Raw genomic sequence first — 17,337 nt, 5'->3', positions numbered from 1 at the left:
TTGTAATCCAAAATAAACACAGTGTTCCTTTTTAGCCCCACAATAAGCCACACTACTGCTCCTGCATGAGAAACACAGCGGACGCCTTCACATATACACGGATGTTTCACTTTCTTCTGCAAGCTCTGCAGGAGCAGTGGTTATTCCCGCGAAGTCCGTCACCATAAAATTCAAGACATCGCATTTTACATCTTCGACAGCTGCAGAACTCCCCACTCTCCATGCTGCTCTAGAGTTCGAAATTGAAGAACCGTCACAGGCATGGTGAATCTTCTCCAACTCCAAGGCCGCTCTGCAGTGCATTATGTCGTCATTTCGTCATGGAACGAATGAGCAATTAGTCACGGACATAAGACTTATTCACAACCGCGCATTAGAGAAAAAACACAACATATCATATAAGCGGATACCGGGCCATTGCAGTATCTACGGAAACGACCATGCAGATGAGGCCGCCCGATTTGCTCATGATGGTCCCCCACTGTGTTGCTATACCCTTATCCAGAATAGACGCGGCTACACGGCTTCATTCGCTCGCACGTGAGCTTACACTTGCACAGTGGAACTCGACGGAATTTACCAACGCTCATCTCCACAACATGGATACGAATATATGGCTCCGCCTTCCGTCAGGACTACCTAGAGCTGAGGAGACTCTTCTGTGTCGCTTGTAGCTTGGCATGGCCTTCACGAATGCGTACTCATTTCGGATCGGAATTGCCCACAGCCCCACAAGCGATAACTGTAGTTGCGAGGAAACAATCGCCCACCTTCTCTGTGAGTGTCCCCGGTTCAGTGCGCCCAGGAAAGAACTTTCAAGAGTGCTAGATAGTCTTGACAAACGCATTTTGTCGGAGGAAAAGGTCCTGGCACACCGCCCAAGACCGTCCTCAGTACAGAAGGCTTTGAAAGCGTTGTTGAGCTTCTTGCGGAGGACTGGTCTTAGAGACAGAATTTAAGCAGGGCCGCATTCTCCTTTCTTTTTTTCTCTCTTGTTTTTGCTCTTCCCTTTTTTTTGTAATATCTCCTTTCTATTATCTTTTATTCCCCTTACCCCCTTTTCCCAGCGCAAGGTAGCCAGCCAGTCTGAGGAACTGGCTAACCTCCCTGTCTTTCCGTCTATTTTTCTTCCTCCTCCTTTGGAAAAATTACGTTGATTAATTTCGACATGTTAAAAGTGTTCCAACGCCGCTGCGACGTGTTCAATGTGTGTTACGAGCGTTACGTTTTCTAAGAACTATACGCCAAGGTATATTAACTTGTTGACGATCGCAAGTGGTGATACTCTTCGCAGCCACGTTTCACGATTTTATTTTCACTGATAAATATTGCGCGACTTCAGGTCTTTATGTTCGTACGAATAGGCTGGACGTCCTGGCAACATAAATACTTGCTGATCGAAGGGAGATAGGATGTATGCAGAGGCAGAGAAGTTAACTAGAGGTAGTCTAGAAGATATGGAAAAAAAAAAGCCGATAGTCTGAAGGACGCACCATTTTCTTTCCCCTCAGCACGAATTGGGTTGTACGGTTGTAAATTTAGAGGCACAAGCAACCGTACTGTTAGAGCGTACGCATAAGGTCTATAGCGTTTCCTTCCATGTGTGCAATGAAACAGTTCTAGACCTCGCTCCACCTGGATGTTGGCAGGATGTCCAGTCTCCTCGCATAAACACAAAGTCTCGAAAAAGTCGTGCTATATTTATTAGTGGACATGAAATCGCGCAGATGATCACCGATTGCCATTTCTTATTGTGCTGCGTACTCCGGCGTGCTTGCGATCATGCTGGGACGGCGAAGTCTTATAGTCGCCAGACCACCACGAAGGAGCCCGGCAGAACGAAGCCCTTCCTGCGCACCTAACTCCTAGTTAAAAGCTGCGCACTGCTCCTTCCGAGCGCCATCTCCGCCTTGGTTCTTTGATTCAACCGCGTCCAGCCGCGTCCATCCAGTTCCGGAAGGCAGCGAAGGAGATGTGGCGGCGAGCCACTCGCCCGCTCCACCTCGTAAAACGCGGCTCACCGCGCTTAGGAAAAAAAAAAAAAGAAAGTTCGTCTTGGGCTGGAGAGCGTTCGCGGGCACAGCCACGGGAGACCGCAAAAGAGGAGAAGAAGAACCGTTTCGATTGGGAGCGGCGGAGGGCTCCTTTTAAGGGAATGGAATTAGCTAATCACCGGTAATTGAGGTCAGAGTTCCCCGAGCTTGCCGGGGTTCCAACAGAGCCTGCAGGCAGCCGCTGCCACGGTGTTTGCTGCGTTCCCTTCCGCGCCAACGCCCGATGCTTTGATCACGCGCCGGACAGACGCCGCAAGCGGCTCGGGGCCGCCGTGACCCGCCGGTCACGATGCCAGCAAACAGCGAGGTCACGATGCGCAGTCAACGAGGGAAAATGAAAGAGAACGAGACGCTGCGGCCGCGTGTCTCTGTACGCGTGCGCATGCCGTTCGTCAGTGCGGCACACTGCGCTGTTGTTACACTCGTGCCGTGGGATTGCGAACCGCCGTGCGGCGCATACGGGCACTTCGGACACAGCGTCCGCAAACAGACGTGCCTGTTCGGACGTGCGCGCGCGCCCCGGAGTGCCTTTGGGCGCCGTGTCCGGTCCAAATGGCGGCTATTAATCAATTACAAACGCGCCAGTGCGGAGGAAACGACACGCAGGCGATTCCGTCGGCCCGTTGACGGTGGAGACTGCTTCGTCCGAAAAGAGTGCCAGCGAAACTCGGCAGGCAGTGCAGAGAGGATTGAGAGTTTTTGAAAAGAGAAATTTGTACTGAAATGAGCGCAAAAAAAAATAAATAAATAGGTACGCAATGAAAGTGTTAAAGAACTAAGCTTTAGGCAGTTTTCTTTATCTTTATTTATTCTTTCGGGAATAATCAAATTGAGCGATCTACTCAATACATCTACATGAATATTGTGACAAGATGTTGGGTAGTGGTCGAAAGATAAAAAACGCGAAAGCAGATGTAGGACGCGCTCGCTGCTAAGAGATAAAGAGGGAGAAAGAGGAAAGGTGTACAAGCGTTGTCGGTGGCCCGTGAAAGCGCGCCAACGCCAAAAATTAGGCGACGCGACATCATCTGCGGACAACAGGGTGAGCATGTAGGCTATCATGGGTTGCGCTTGTAACAGACACCTCGGCGATGTTTGCCTCCGAGCGAGGAGCCGGTGTCACAGCGAATTCGGGGCACGCGCGCCAGAAACCAACTGGCAGCGCTGACGCACCAGCGCTTGCAAGACAAGCGCGCGCTACGGCGCAGAAAGAAAAGGGGAGGAACGAAGAGAAGGCCGGGAAAGAGAGCGCGCACGTCTGGCGCTCACCAGGAGACGACGAGGGAACTCGCGTTAGGGAAGGGCGGCTCGGTATCGGCCCCAGCCGTGTTGATCAAATGAGCGCCAAACAACGAGCAAAGTCGATCTTCCTAATTAGCTTGCACCCACGTCCAGCCGACCGCGAGGCCAAGCCTTTTTTGCCAGCCGTGCGGAAAATGCATCGTGCGAGCGCGGCTGCCAGCTCAGTCGGCGAAGGAGAAGGCGAGGGCTGCGGGGCGGCCAGCGACGACAATCGCGACTGCATGCGCAAGCCACCTCCCCAATTTTCTCATTCTCTCAGGTGGACACGTAGGCCGCGGGCGAGCGCGCGCGTATGTCGACATTATGCGACCGGGTCGAGCGTGCCGGCACTGCCTGTACGGAGGCACCGAAAAACGGACGCGAGAAGCGAAACGCCACGCATTGCGTATACGTTCTGTCAACATGACTGTGGATATCTAAATATTCTCCCGCGATATCGCGCTGATTGCTTTCTCTTTTCGTGCTCTTGCGCACTGATTCGTTCACTGTGGAGCTACGGCGGTGTGTGGAGCGAAAAGAGAGCGCGCTTTCCCGCTGCAACTGCTCGGGCACGAAGCAATGCTCCGTTGTACGTGCAGATAGCGGTGATGGGCTGCTAGTTGTTCTCGGATAGGAGCCGCCCCCCGGCTTCAACACTGGTTCCGTAGATTGGCGATGATTGCGGGAGGGGGCCAGATCACGCGCTCACTTTATGCCGCACGGCCGCCTGTGCGCATGAGTAATGATAAGCTAACTCGAAATACGTGATAAGGTAACTTGGGCGGGCGCCGCGTTTGTGTTAGTTTTGCTCGCCGGCAGCAGCATCGGACGTGGTGCGAAGGCGGTCATAATTTCGACACACGACGCGGGCCGCTGATATGTGGGGTTTTGGATATGGGGATATACAGACCATGTAGCAATGGTTCCCGTCATGGGCGGGTAAAAGTTCCAGAGTGGTGTAAAGTTCTATTTAAACGTTCTCGGCTACGTTCAACGATAAAGGAGCCATGAACTCCGTGATATATATACGCGCATATATCTATATATTAAGAATATCGTCCTTCTCTAGACTCGACGCTTACCATTATCCAGCCATATGTATTCGTGTAGTTCGTAACTATACCAAGGTCGAGCATGACGGAAAATGGAAAGGTTTTAATATTACTAGCTGAATTCACAAAGGTTTTGGTTCGTAAGGTAATTTGCCGGATGCCTTCGCTAATAATGTGCCCCGTCCCAGGATTGGCTGCAGTTTTCTCTTGCTATGAGTACCTTTTACAGAACTCTAGGTGGCAGCAATTAATCCAGAGTCCTCCACTACAACGTTTTTCATAGCCTAATTGTCACTTTGATACATTAAGCTCCGTGAATCACTCGCTCGCTCATTCACTGAATGACCGACTTGGTGGCGCATTGAAGATGACTTGAAGACGAAGTTTAGCTCCAGAGATGTTACGCCTCCTTCTTGTCTGCCTTGCTTTCCGCCAAAGTCCGAGGCGTATCGTAAGCTCTCAGCGAAGCTATGGGTGCCGAACGGGCGACATCCCCGAGCCGCGAAAGCAGTCCACGCTGCTGGGAATCGGACGCAACCCTTCTTGGACTCGTCAGCTCAGCGCGGACTCGCCTTCACGCCAGCGGCCACTTCTCACGCGCCAGCCAGGGGCATTCCGAAGTGAGTGCGCGTCGAGGATCGATTGTGCCGCTGACGTGGCAAAACAGAGCGCCAATGCTCACGGCTCGGCCAAAGCGTCGAGCCTCGGACGTGGATCCAAGAAGCGAATCGGAAAGCACTACCGCAGCCAAAGAGCTTCGCTGCAAAGGCGGCAGTGGCCGGGACCCGCAGTCCACGCGCGCGCGCGCACGCACGCACGCACGGGACACGCATGCACGGCCGGCGAGAGCCTTTTGTGCGGCGCGCCGACGGTTCCTCCTCCGGGATCGGCTTCTGCAGCGGGCCATCGTTTCCTGCGACGCCGCTGCTCCGGCTTCCGCTCCGCCGTGCTTGGGCCACTCATCCCTGGCAGGCTTTGTTGCCGGCTGGCCCATGTTCCGAGAGCCGACTCTTTTGTCGGCAGCCGGAGTGCATTCTCCGACGGTTTCTTGGCTCTCTTTCCTATTTTTTTATTTCTTTTGGTAATCTCTACTTCGCCCTGTCCATTTCTTTTTTTTTCCCCGCTCGAGTGCGAAAAGCCTGCGGCCACCACTCGTCGCTGGTGTACGTAATGGCAAAGACGCGCTCTCTTGTTCGTTTTCTTCTTTCTCTTCTTTTTTCCCCTCCTCTTTGCCACCTCTTTCTTTTCCCCAATCCGGAAACTGCGACGGATGCGTTGATCATTACACTGTACGAGGTACAACACATTTCCAGACGTCCAAGAGGCATCTATATATAGTTTTTTTTTCTTTCATGGTACGTATACTGCGCCAGCCTGGAAGAAAAAAAAAATTAAGCGCGCGAGTGACTCGTTGGTCACTCGTCTTTGATGTACAGCCCAAAATGCTCCATTCTCCGAGGACAGTGCTCCGTAGGAGACTGCAGTGGTGCCTTTTTTTGCCACCTATTAATCTTCGGTAGCGACTGGCGTTGTCTAAGGAACGAGGAAGTAATTTAGAAATATAGCCATATGGGCTCTTCGTTTTTATGTCTGTTCGGGTATAGCTCTTGTACAGAAAAAGAGAAACACTGACTTGTGCTTATACGTATCTGATTGCCGAATGATGCGTCAATCAATTTTTACGAAGCCAGATGCTTTATTTCTGGAAATGTTCGTTAGATGACGTGAGAACGGGGAGTGCGACTTACGCCAGACTTTTTTGCCAGACGAAGGCTCAAAGATGGCAAGCCCCGACATCTGAAGGAAGTTCAGGAACGAGCGCCGGCTCGGGTCAGTGTATTCAGCGATAGAAGCTTGGCTGGCGAATGGGGTGGAAGCGCAGGTACACTGGGCGTCCGCGGGCTGCATGAGATGCCCGATTACGCTTGTTAAAAACGAAAAGAAAAAAAATCCGTTCCCAGCTTCTCTAGCGAGGCATTACCGCCACCGGTCGAATTTAGGCTTTAGCGTAGACCGCCATGGACAGCGGGTGTGATAGCTGCGTGCGTTACACGAGCCCTCCGGCGTCACTCCTCTTCTGGATCCACCATAACACGGCCGGGCAGGTGTGCTCGGCTGCGCGACGATAAAGGCCTGTAAATGTGTTGAACGAATGGCCAAAACGACGAAGGTCGTGATTATTGGGTCAAGTTAGTGTATATACAAGTGCCCCCGCCGGGGAATTTTGAGTAGCTGCTAGGAACGTAAGAGCAGCCACGCAATCGAGAAGAGCGACTAGTTCCGCCAGCGTGCAGAACGGAGAGTTGAGTTTAACAGGTAAGTGCAAGTCTGCATGGTTAACGGACGAATCGGAGTGACGCACCAGACCAGCATGTAGGAGCGACGCGTTCAAGCCGGCGTCTCACCAGGTCTGCGTCACCAGGCATAGTAGAGAGAACATTGTTGTACTCGCTGCGGTAATGTTTTGATACGCCGCATAGAGGCAACCAAGTTACTGGTCTCCTCCATCTTGCAGTTCCTCAGGTGTAGGCCTTCAGTGTGGCCGCGATCATTTAATCTGAAAGAGTCAGTCTCATTGGAGTGCGCCACAGGATGGCACCCAGTGGCACCGGCTGGTGTAGTGCCGGCTGCCTGCCGTGCCTGCCATCATCATCATCATCCTGGTTACGCCCACTGCAGGGCAAAGGCCTCTCCCATATTTCTCCAACAACCCCGGTCATGTGCTAATTGTGGCCATGCCGTCCCTGCAAACTTCTTAATCTCATCCGCCCACCCAACTTTCTGGCGCCCCCTGCTACGCTTCCCTTCCCTTGGAATCCAGTCCGTAACCCTTAATGACCATCGGTTATCTTCCCTCCTCATTACATGTCCTGCCCATGCCCATTTCTTTTTCTTGATTTCAACTAAGATGTCATTAACTCGCGTTTGTTCCCTCACCCAATCTGCTCTTTTCTTATCCCTTAACGTTACACCTATCATTCTTCTTTCCATAGCTCGTTGCGTAGTCCTCAATTTGAGTAGAACCCTTTTCGTAAGCCTCCAGGTTTCTGCCCCGTAGGTGAGTACTGGTAAGACACAGCTATTATACACTTTGGGGCGTCCGCGAAAAATCAGGGAGCGCTAAGTACCGTTATCAACGTGAACGCCAACTTATGCAGGGTGTTTCAGCAAACACTTTCAAATCTTTTTAAGAATTGCCTGTGGCATGGCACAATTCCAGTCCATAAGCTGGTCTACTCGAAGAGGTGAAATATTACTTGCACAAAAATTTTAACTGCATAATCGACTAATTAACAAAAATTCACCAATTAAGTTTTACCATACCAATTTTTTTTTACCATACCAATTTTTTTACCATACCAATTAAGTTTTTAACTAATTACCTTATAGGACATATTGCAATTTATAAATTCTAGTGGGTGAAACTGCAAGGCACATCCACCTGAAAATAATTATGTGGATGACATTTACGAGATTCCCACCGTCAAACTTGCGCTAAGAAGACACTCTTTTTCCCCCTACTTTCTTAACAAAATGTTGTTTTTTGCGTTGAAGCAAAAAAGTAGCTGCAACGCCAATGCATTTCTCTGCAAACTTCCAAGTGGATCGGCCTTGTGAACTACCCGGCTATAATTCTTCAATTGTAATAGGTGTCGTAAGTAATCAGTTAAAATTATTAATGACCCTTAATAAAAAAAATAATGAGGGCATTTTTTTATTTTTAGCCGATTATGCATTTCACTTTTTTTGTGCATGTCGGCCTCTTCTCAAAATTGCCAAGGCACCCAGATCACGTAGGCAAAATATAGCATGGTCAATTGGCGCTTACTTAGCTGTGCTTGCGGAATGTGTCATGCCGGATTTCGAGGGAGCTGGTTTGAGCACACTCATACGAAGTCAAGTTTTCAAATTTATTACTAAATTAATTTCATACTTTTGCCAAGTAGGTTACGCGTCAACATTGTTTTTGAATTAATATGGACGACTGAAAAACTGTCCAACGTGCTTCTCAGAACAATATAACGAAGTGGCGACGTTGAGCACTTCCTTTCGGAGCGACGAATCGAAGAAGTCACAGATTGGCAAAAGACCACTTCATATGGACAAAAAATACATCAGAAACGGGCATCACCTGCTGCCAATTCCCTTAAAATAGATTTACTCTTCTTAAATTCCAGAACAGCGGTGGGAGACTAAAGCTTTAGCTACATGATGCACGTAAGCCTAGTATTGCAAGTGGACACCGGTGGTGTGTTACATGCCCCCTATGTTTGCACGTCTGGCCTTCGAAAACTGGGAACTTTTTTTTTGTAAAAAAATAAAAGAAGCAGAAAAAGTATGGCAATTTTTATAGCATTTATTTTCTGTTCTCTTCTGTTAGCTTGTTTTTCTGTGATTTCAGCAAAACAATCTGTTTACTATTCTTCTGTAATTTTACCGCACAAAACTGCTAGATAGTTTATTCCATTAAAGGAGTAACTTTTACTCCCCTCATGACTGCAACCTTCACATAGTACGAAAAAGTCAAATGCTGGGATGCGGTTGTAACAGATCATATATGTACAGATATGCACGCTACATATACATAGAGATATGTGACCACCTGAAAAGACATCTGGCGCCAAGGCAGCTGGCACTACGCGACACATCGAATTATCCAATCTGCGAGTTTATACTGGGGGCGAGCTCCACCACTGGAAAAGCTGACGCCGCCGTCGGCGTGACGTGGTATGAGGTGTCACGTGAACACAGTGGCCGCGTCGGCTCCTTCGAAAGCGCCGAAGCGAGCTGAAAACGAAAGTTTAAAGACCCACCTAGGCTGCGGTTCTGATTAAGTGGGGAGGTTTTCTCGCTTCGGGTGTGTGCTTGACAACACTTGAAAGCACTATAACGGGTAGTGGCGGCCTTTGAAGGCGTCCAACATGGTATAGCTACTGCTCGGTGCCGCAGTGCCGGACGTAAACAACGGAGCCCGATGTCAGCCTTCACACGTGCCCGCAGGACAAGGAGCTGCGTGAAGCTTGGATCGCTAAACTTTAGAGCCGGCAAGCAGTCATCGGCTACAGCTCGGGTGTGCAGCAAGCACTTCAGGGAGGAAGATTTCTGATACGACGTCGGTGCTGCGATGTTCGGTGAGGAGCAGAAAGCACTCACCGAGACACCCGCCCGCGCGCGCTGTCCGGCTAATGTCATGAAGCTCTGGTCTATGGACTTGTTGGTGCTAGATACTGGCAAGTTCAGTGGAATGGAAAGGGAACGGTAAAACGCACATAAAAAAAAGGCATGGTATATGCTCATGCTTGTGTAGCACAAACAATAACTAATGCACTGGATTAAGAAAAAGAAGCAGCGGGAATCGCAAGCTGAGGAGATCGATAAACATACAGTGCGACGCAACTTGAGAAATAATGATATTGAAACGTCCAAGACTTTAGAAAAAAAAATTGAATCGTCGCGACGGCACATCACAAGTCGCCGCCTAGGCATCGAAGTCCCTATATAGTTATAACGAAATTATTTTTGAACAGCTATGATAGTGTCCACGCAACATTGGTCGCTTGTGTACCGTCAAATGCTTATATGCTGCGGCCTAAAGCTCACGGCAGGGTTCGAAAACGAACTCACAGTGAAAGCGAAAGATTGTGCGCGGACATGCATGCAGACGCGCAATCAGTCGCTGCGAACCCGTGCGATCACTGCATTGAAGCTGCATTCTGTTGTTCTCCATTTGCTTATACAGACAGCCCACTATAAGAACATATTGTTACTGAAGGATGAGAGAAGAGAGAGGAAGAAGAAGATCGGAGACGCGGGCTGCTGCGTGTTGGTGGTCAGCCATCTTAGCTGTTCTGACTCATCCTGTATATATATTGTAAATATAGCTTTTTATATACTCGCAACATCCCCGTAACAATATTTCACGTAGTTCACTCTCAGCGACTACCGACCTTTCACGCAAGAAGCCGGGTCGGGGGACTCCAACGCGGCGAGCGCGCGCAGTGGGCATTCACTGTACGTATTCGGTACTGAGATAGTGTCTGTAAACCATTCTGTGGGCTTCGTTTGCCCAAGATTATTATTTTGACAGTAAAAAACTTCCTTCGTTTCGAGAGTAGTTACAGAAATGCCCAGGAGCGCTGCCGCGTGGTCTTTTTACTGAGCACCGACAGCCAAACCTATGAGGAGCGTGCCGCGTGATCCCTCATGCTACGCAAGGGAGGCGCTTCCGACAGATGGTGACTCCGTAAGTCCTCGCACCCAACAGCCACGCTCTGAGTGGCATCACTCGCCCTGATTGCAGCTGTATCTCATTCAGAAACTAAGTCCAATTGGCTCGTGCATAGGATATCTATCTACCTGAACATTACGTGGCTGGTGAAGTAAAGAGCCGAACGGATCTTATTTTACTTACAGTAACCGCCGTATTCACAAACGCTCCTTTCCTTACTCGTAAAGGTGGCCTTCCGTAAGGAGAACTTAAGTTAAAGTGTGAGGAAAGGCTAATGCGCCCTTCAAAGACCCACCTTAGGACATTTTAAGGCCACCTTCCGAAAGGCGCCCTTAACTGAATAAGTGTGTGACATGGGAGCGAGGCTATGCACATTTTTACGCTTTAATCTTCTGTGCATATACGTAAAATTTATTCCTGCAATAAAATACTAATAAACTGAGCCCCAGCACTCCGACAAGCAAGCACCGCCAACTTTAGGCAGAAAGTTTACCCGTTGTTGACTCAACTTTGTTTTCGGCTGGCCACTATGCAGCGTTGCCGGCGTGCCGTCACAACAACATGCTTAAGCATGGTTGCAGCTTTTCACGTTGTCCCTTCTTTGTGTGTGTTTACTTCGCGAACCCGGTCGGTGCTTTTTATTGTTTGGACTTTTTCTTTTCGTGTTTTTCTTTCTTCTGTTGCCTACTTTTGTGTATTAATTTCTTAAGAAGAAAAATTGTAATGGAGGGAAAAAAAAGAATAAATTTTAGTGAGGAGGAGCGAAGCGTGCTTATCGATCTGGTAAGCAAGTACAAGGACCTCGTCGAAAACAAACGGACGGACGGGGTGTCCTTGGACAAAAAAAAGAAGACGTGGAAGCAGATCACGGACGAATACAACTGCCGGCCCAATGTTCGATTTCGCACCGAACCGCAACTGCGCAAATGTTGGGACAATTTAAAAGAAAAGTGGAGGAAAGGGAAGGCCGACGACATGAAGGAAGTGTTTACTACAGGTGAGCTCGTGTTCTCTCTGTTCTGTTTTCGCTATCGCTACTTTTGCTTGAGTAAAGCTACATTTTGCTGATAGTGAAGCTCCTTGATGTATGCCTATAGCGGCTTAGCCGCGTCAGCTCCGTCGCCGTGCCAGAATAAGTTGCTTCGGTGAAATATGGCATGTGATTGTTCGCACCTTGCTTCGAGACTTTTAATTTCTATTGTTGTAGATGTCGCGCTCTCGAACGCAAGCACGCACTTTTATAGCGTTCTCGCGTGGCCGTGGCTTAACGGCGTGTACCAAGCGCGTGTTTACATAAACGCGAGCTCGAGTCCACACTGGCCGTCACCAAATTAGCTGCTGCCCGTAGACGGCGACAAGTCCACTGCCATTCACGCAAATATCGCAAAAGTAATGATTAAAGCATGTTCACGCTTAGCACGACGCTAGCCGTATGCAGTTAATTCAGAAATGATTGGCGTATAAGCAACGTCATGGTGTGTTTTCAGGAGGTGGCAGCGTGCCAGCGAGCCAACTGACCGACGAGTTGGAGCGAGTTGGAGCTGCCGCATCGCATATGTCGACGCGGGTGCACAACCCGTTCGACAGCGACCATGGGCGCCACGTCTTTACTGTTGGGTCGCAAGTCACCCCGAGTGTCGTCTCGCTGCTCCAACCGATGCAAGTGGAGTCGCTGGAACCGCCCGATGGTATGCGAATTGCGAAGGCAGCTTTTGGAAGCAAGTGGTTGATCGTACTGGGCGAGCACAGATGAGCATAGGAGTTGCACCAAAATCTCTCATTCAGAGAGGAAACCCTGTAAACATTCACTGCTTGCACATTTATTGTTTTCATTTAGCCAAACAAGTGGTTCACAACACTTCTATGTGCACTGTCCTAACATTTGACGTGTTGACAATGATTGCTCGCTGCTGGTAGCGTCTGTTCATTAGTGCAGCGAAAATCACGAGGCTTGTACTTGAAATGCACATAAGTCTGCCACTAGTATAGTGCATGTGCTACTTGCTCTGCACTGTGCAAGTCCCCGAAGAAAACAGAGCTGTGACTAGTTGCAGGGCTTCATACATCGAGGCACTGCATTCGAGTCAACAAATGGGTGCACTGCTGTTGGCAGCAGTGCCCTGCGCAAAACAGTATCAATGCTACCAGCCAACCTTGCCTATCACATAGCTAGCAAAAGAGCCAGCTTTTAAGAAACCCCAGGAGTATGCCTCCATTCCTGCTGTGTGCTTTAAAGATTTCAACAGGGGTAGACAGTGAACTGCTTCCACTGATTGCTATTGTGCGAGTAAAAATCCAAAAGGAGAAAAAGCCAGCTAAACTAGATGGGCTGTAACATTAATAATTTATTGCATTTCATGAAGCACATACATATTCATTATTTCAGCCCAGTCCTTGATATTGTATAGTAGACAAGGTATAGTGTCGCAAGTGCTTGTAGTTGCTCACTCGGATAAGTGGAAGCAAAATTTGTATTCAAACGAGTCAGTCTTCATGCATATTGTTATCATAAGTTGTGTTCAAAGCTAACAGTTGCAAATGTCTTCGCAGATAACATGTATCAGTGGGATTCGCCGGCAAGCCCTGTTGATGACAGCTGCCAGGACACACAAAATAGAGCAGTCACAGCTGAGATGTCAGCAGGAGCAGTCGACCCGCAGCCAGTTGCCCCGCAGCCAGCTGCCCCGCAGCTGCCTTCCCCATTACCGGCTGCACCGTCAGAAGCTACCCCGCGAGGCTCGATTTCTGTTGTACAACGCAGAATGTTTGCAACGAAAAGGGCAGCCCTTGAAGAAGAGCTCAGTGCCCGCATTCAAGGTGTTGAAGAGGACAGCAAGCGGAAGAAGCGGGAGCACGTACTAAAGATGAAACTAATGCGTGCGGAACATGCGCTTCACATGAAGCAATCGAAGCAGCTACACGAGCTGGAGTGTGCGACCAGGAAAGCCAAGCTCGAGCTTCTCCAGCTGAAAATAGCTGCAGTGAAAAAAGGCAGTGAATAAAATGGGACAAAATCTTTTATTTTGAATATGCATTGTGTTTTGCTCTGGAACATTTTAGGAAAAATATTGCTGAATAAGACGTGCTCGTGTCCTGAAGCCACTCGCTGAGTCAACGGGCTGTGGTCCTTGAGCTTGTGAAGCTGGGGAGGGTTGCTGAACGTTGCATGGGTCAGGAGGCAGTTCATCACTTTGGCGGTTCCGGCCAAAGTTGTGCAGAGCTGCACACGCCGTGATGACAATGGCAGATGTTTTTGTTTCTATTTGTAATTTCATGTCAAGGCATGGGAATCTTCTTTTCCAGATGCCGAAAGCCCTTTCGACGGTGTTCCGTGTCCGGATTTGAGACTTGTTATACCTGAATAAAAAGATGTTGCATATTTTCGTGTATTGCTCTATGTTACTGTGATCGTGCAGTCATACACACCTGTACTCTGGGCTGTCTGTGCTTCCGGGATTTTTTATTGGTGTCATGAGGTATGGTCGGCAAGCATACCCCATGTCTCCAAGGAGTACGCCAGGTATAGCCCCCTCTTCATATCGAGCTCTTGCACTGCTGTTGTCAAAAATTCTGCTGTCGTGGGCTGAGCCCGGCCAGCTTGCAACCAAATCAAAGAATTCAAGTTGAGGTCCTGTGATAGCCTGCAAACACGCCGAAAAAAGAATGAACTTGATTTTTTTGCAAATGCTCTTTATTACCTGCAGATAATTTTTCAAGTTTATATGAAGAGTACCAGCAATGTCCTTGTTACAATAGCGGTCAAGTGCGTCCTAAAAACTCTCCTATTTTAACATTAATGGATTACTATAAATTTATGTTGGAGAAAATTGAGTGAAGCAGATGTTTAGCTTTATGGAGCTCGCAACCTGATACACTCGCCAAGTCACGCACATTTTTGTTTATTCCCTGCTGCGTTTATTACCATTGTAATGGGAGGCCGACGTAGGTCAAAAAGCACAACAACGGTAACCACTACCATAGAGGAAATGCAGCTTTGACAAGCAGTAGCAACGGCAGCGCATTACTGTATTGGCCGTATTTCTGTCTGGAAGAATCTTTAGCGCAAGTCTCGTTGAGTAAACGGGAAAAAAAGCGACAGAGACACGTTTTTTACGCAACTCTGGGTGAGGAAATAGAAAAAAATGAGAGAGAGACATTCTCGTCTTGGCCTCTTGTTTTTTTTTTCTTTTTGCCCTGTTAGCTCAACCTGAATTGGGCTAAAAACAAGACAAGCCCATGCTGTAAAGACTTCTAAAAACTAAGATATTTGAAGAAGTGCCTCTGTCTGCCGCATAAAAGAGCGCGTATTTCACTTACCTGTACATTGAATGAGAAATATCCCTTCCTGTTTCTGAATACTTCGGCGTCGTTTCCGCCTGGACTTTTGATCCGCACGTGGGTGCAATCAATGCAACCAGTTACCCTGGGAAACTTCGCCTTCTTATAAAACTGGTGCATGACTTCATGCATTTTCCCCGTGTCGGGGAACTTGACAAGCGCAGGGAACAGTGTTCCGGCAATCATTGTAGACACCCGCGTGACAACACGGGAAACAGTTGGCTGCGACACGTTAACCAGGTCTCCTGACACTACCTGAAAAGTTCCCGCGCCGTAAAAACGAAGTGTCACGAGCAGTTGCAACAGCGGCGGCACAGGGCAACCACGTCCGTCCGTGTTTTGATGCAGCGGCAACACGGACAGCAGCTCGAGCACAGCTGCCTTCGAGAAACGGTATCTCGCTAAAAACTCCACATCATTGAACACCTCCATGGGATTCTGGCGATCCCTAAGGTTCCGCTGCAATGGCTGCGCAAAACTGTAGGCTTGGTTGTCCTCGATTTCTTCCGCACGGTTCACAAAATCGATGAACTCGCTGAAGCTGTCGTCGTAGCGCGCCGCCATGTTGGAATGGATAAGGAGCCGTTAAGGCACCTCAGATGCTACCTTAAGGAGGCTCCCCCGTCGCGAACTTAAGTTGGACTTAAGGGGGCCGCTGAGGGCAAGGTCTGTTCTTGAAACGCGTTAAGGAGCCGAAAAGGTAAGGAACACTAAAGATAAGGGTGAGGTTGGTTTGTGAATACGGCGGTAAGGATGAGAAGTCTTCCCCTTTACCATATGAGGACTAACGCTATTAAAATCGAGAAAAAAGTCTGTCTTTGACCATAAAAAGAAAAAGTCATTTCTTGAAGAGAAATAATCTGTTTCTTCCATTGAAAGACATTTTCTGTAGTATAAATTTTCCGCTTTTAAGCACGAGGTCGCGGGATCGAATCCCGGCCACGGCGCCTGCATTTCGATGGGGGCGAAATGCGAAAACACTGGTGTACTTAGATTTAGGTGCACGTTAGAGAACCCCAGGTTGTCCAAATTTTCGGAGTCCCCCACTACGGCGTGGCTCATAATCAAATCGCGATTTCGGCTCGCGAAACCCCATAATTTCAGTTTTTTTTTCATTTCCTGCGTTTGCTTTTTCTTTCTTTACATTAAATTTTTTACAGTGTACACAGCTATGACTTAAGGTTACAAATGCAGATCGTGCGTGACATGAGCGAGTTGTCACCGGGCTGCATATTAGAGGCGCTGCGGAATTGTCGGCACTCTAAAGCTCACTGGGAGTGTCAGTCCTCTCTTCTGTCCGTGAAATACGCAGCATAAGGAAAGCTGCAACGGGTTGTGTGGGCACGAGCGCCGCAGGGCTGGTCAACAGTTCTTGCTCGCGCAGTGTTTTCAGAACTATTGGTCCAATCTGACCTTGAGCGCCTGAACTGTATCGTCCCTTTCATAGAAACTAAACCTTCTTGTTTTGCCATTCCAGCTTCTTTCTAGCCCTCTTTTCTCCTCTCCCCTATGATGGGCAGCCAGCGGGCAGAGTTCGAGTTGTCTTTCTGGCCCCGTGATTGTTTCTCTCTCTACGTCTCGTTGACTTTGTGAACTGCACTGTTGTACGATATATGATTTAGTCTCCCGTATGATAGTAATTGTGTTTATTAAGCACTGCTTGTTATCATTACTAAAATAAATGCAGTAGCTCGTGCCGCCCCAAGAGACCGAAATATCTGTCGATGTAGAAGAGCTAGAATGTAGCAAACTAGCCGAATGAGCAGAAAAGCGAAATGTGGGGCGAGTTTTTTCGTGCTTTATGAACCTCCCCTAATGTAAAGTCACCGCCTAGGAAGGCGTTGCCCTACGGCAGTCTTTTTATTTTCAATTTTAGCTTTTGCAGACTGCCAACGCAGCCAGCGACACGACCTGACGTCTGCTCGCTAATAACATTTGGACCATTTGGACAAAGTCAGGCGCTCTCATGATAACGTTGGCCAAACTGTCCGTGGCACTTCACCATGGTTCACCCTGGTTTTACCAATTTCTTTAGTACCTGAGCGTTCACAAGCATCACGGCGCAAAATACAAACTTAAGGGAAAACGTCATTTTGCGTCGATGAGCTGGCTCTTCGATAAGAAGGAAAATGCAAATAAAGGTAAATGGAAACCTGTCTCGCTACGAACATCCATCAAAGCAAGCCTCATCAGTTCCCAGTGACCCACTGCTGCGAACTTTTCCTGCCGACGCCACCAGCTCCCTCTGGGGACTGGCGTTAACGAAAACAAAATGCAGAGCAAAAAAAAAAAGAACACTAGCACATAGGTCCCTCACGATGAGTACAAGTAATTGTCAACGCCTGAAGCCAAAATGAAAAGCACAACAGAGGCAGCAGAGATC

The 17,337-nt window shown here is 48.6% G+C and overlaps 2 protein-coding genes across 7 annotated transcripts in view; one reads left to right on the top strand and one right to left on the bottom strand.

Moving 5' to 3' along the window:
* LOC135903970 (uncharacterized) overlaps positions 1-17,337 on the top strand; it is a 309,023-nt gene that overhangs the window by 83,778 nt on the left and 207,908 nt on the right. The window lies entirely within an intron of this gene.
* Positions 13,618-15,518, bottom strand: LOC135903982 (putative nuclease HARBI1). The gene is made up of 3 exons (XM_065434494.1): positions 14,934-15,518; positions 14,043-14,257; positions 13,618-13,973 (listed from the first exon to the last, which is right to left on the bottom strand). The coding sequence occupies exons 1-3, from the start codon at positions 15,516-15,518 to the stop codon at positions 13,673-13,675; spliced, it is 1,101 nt and encodes a 366-aa protein (XP_065290566.1). The 3' UTR covers positions 13,618-13,672.

This window comes from Dermacentor albipictus, chromosome 1 (genome assembly GCF_038994185.2).
Source record: "Dermacentor albipictus isolate Rhodes 1998 colony chromosome 1, USDA_Dalb.pri_finalv2, whole genome shotgun sequence".
In the NCBI taxonomy this organism is placed as follows: domain Eukaryota; kingdom Metazoa; phylum Arthropoda; class Arachnida; order Ixodida; family Ixodidae; genus Dermacentor; species Dermacentor albipictus.
The sequence above is the reverse complement of the archived record's forward strand: the minus strand, read 5'-3'. Positions and strand labels throughout refer to the sequence as shown.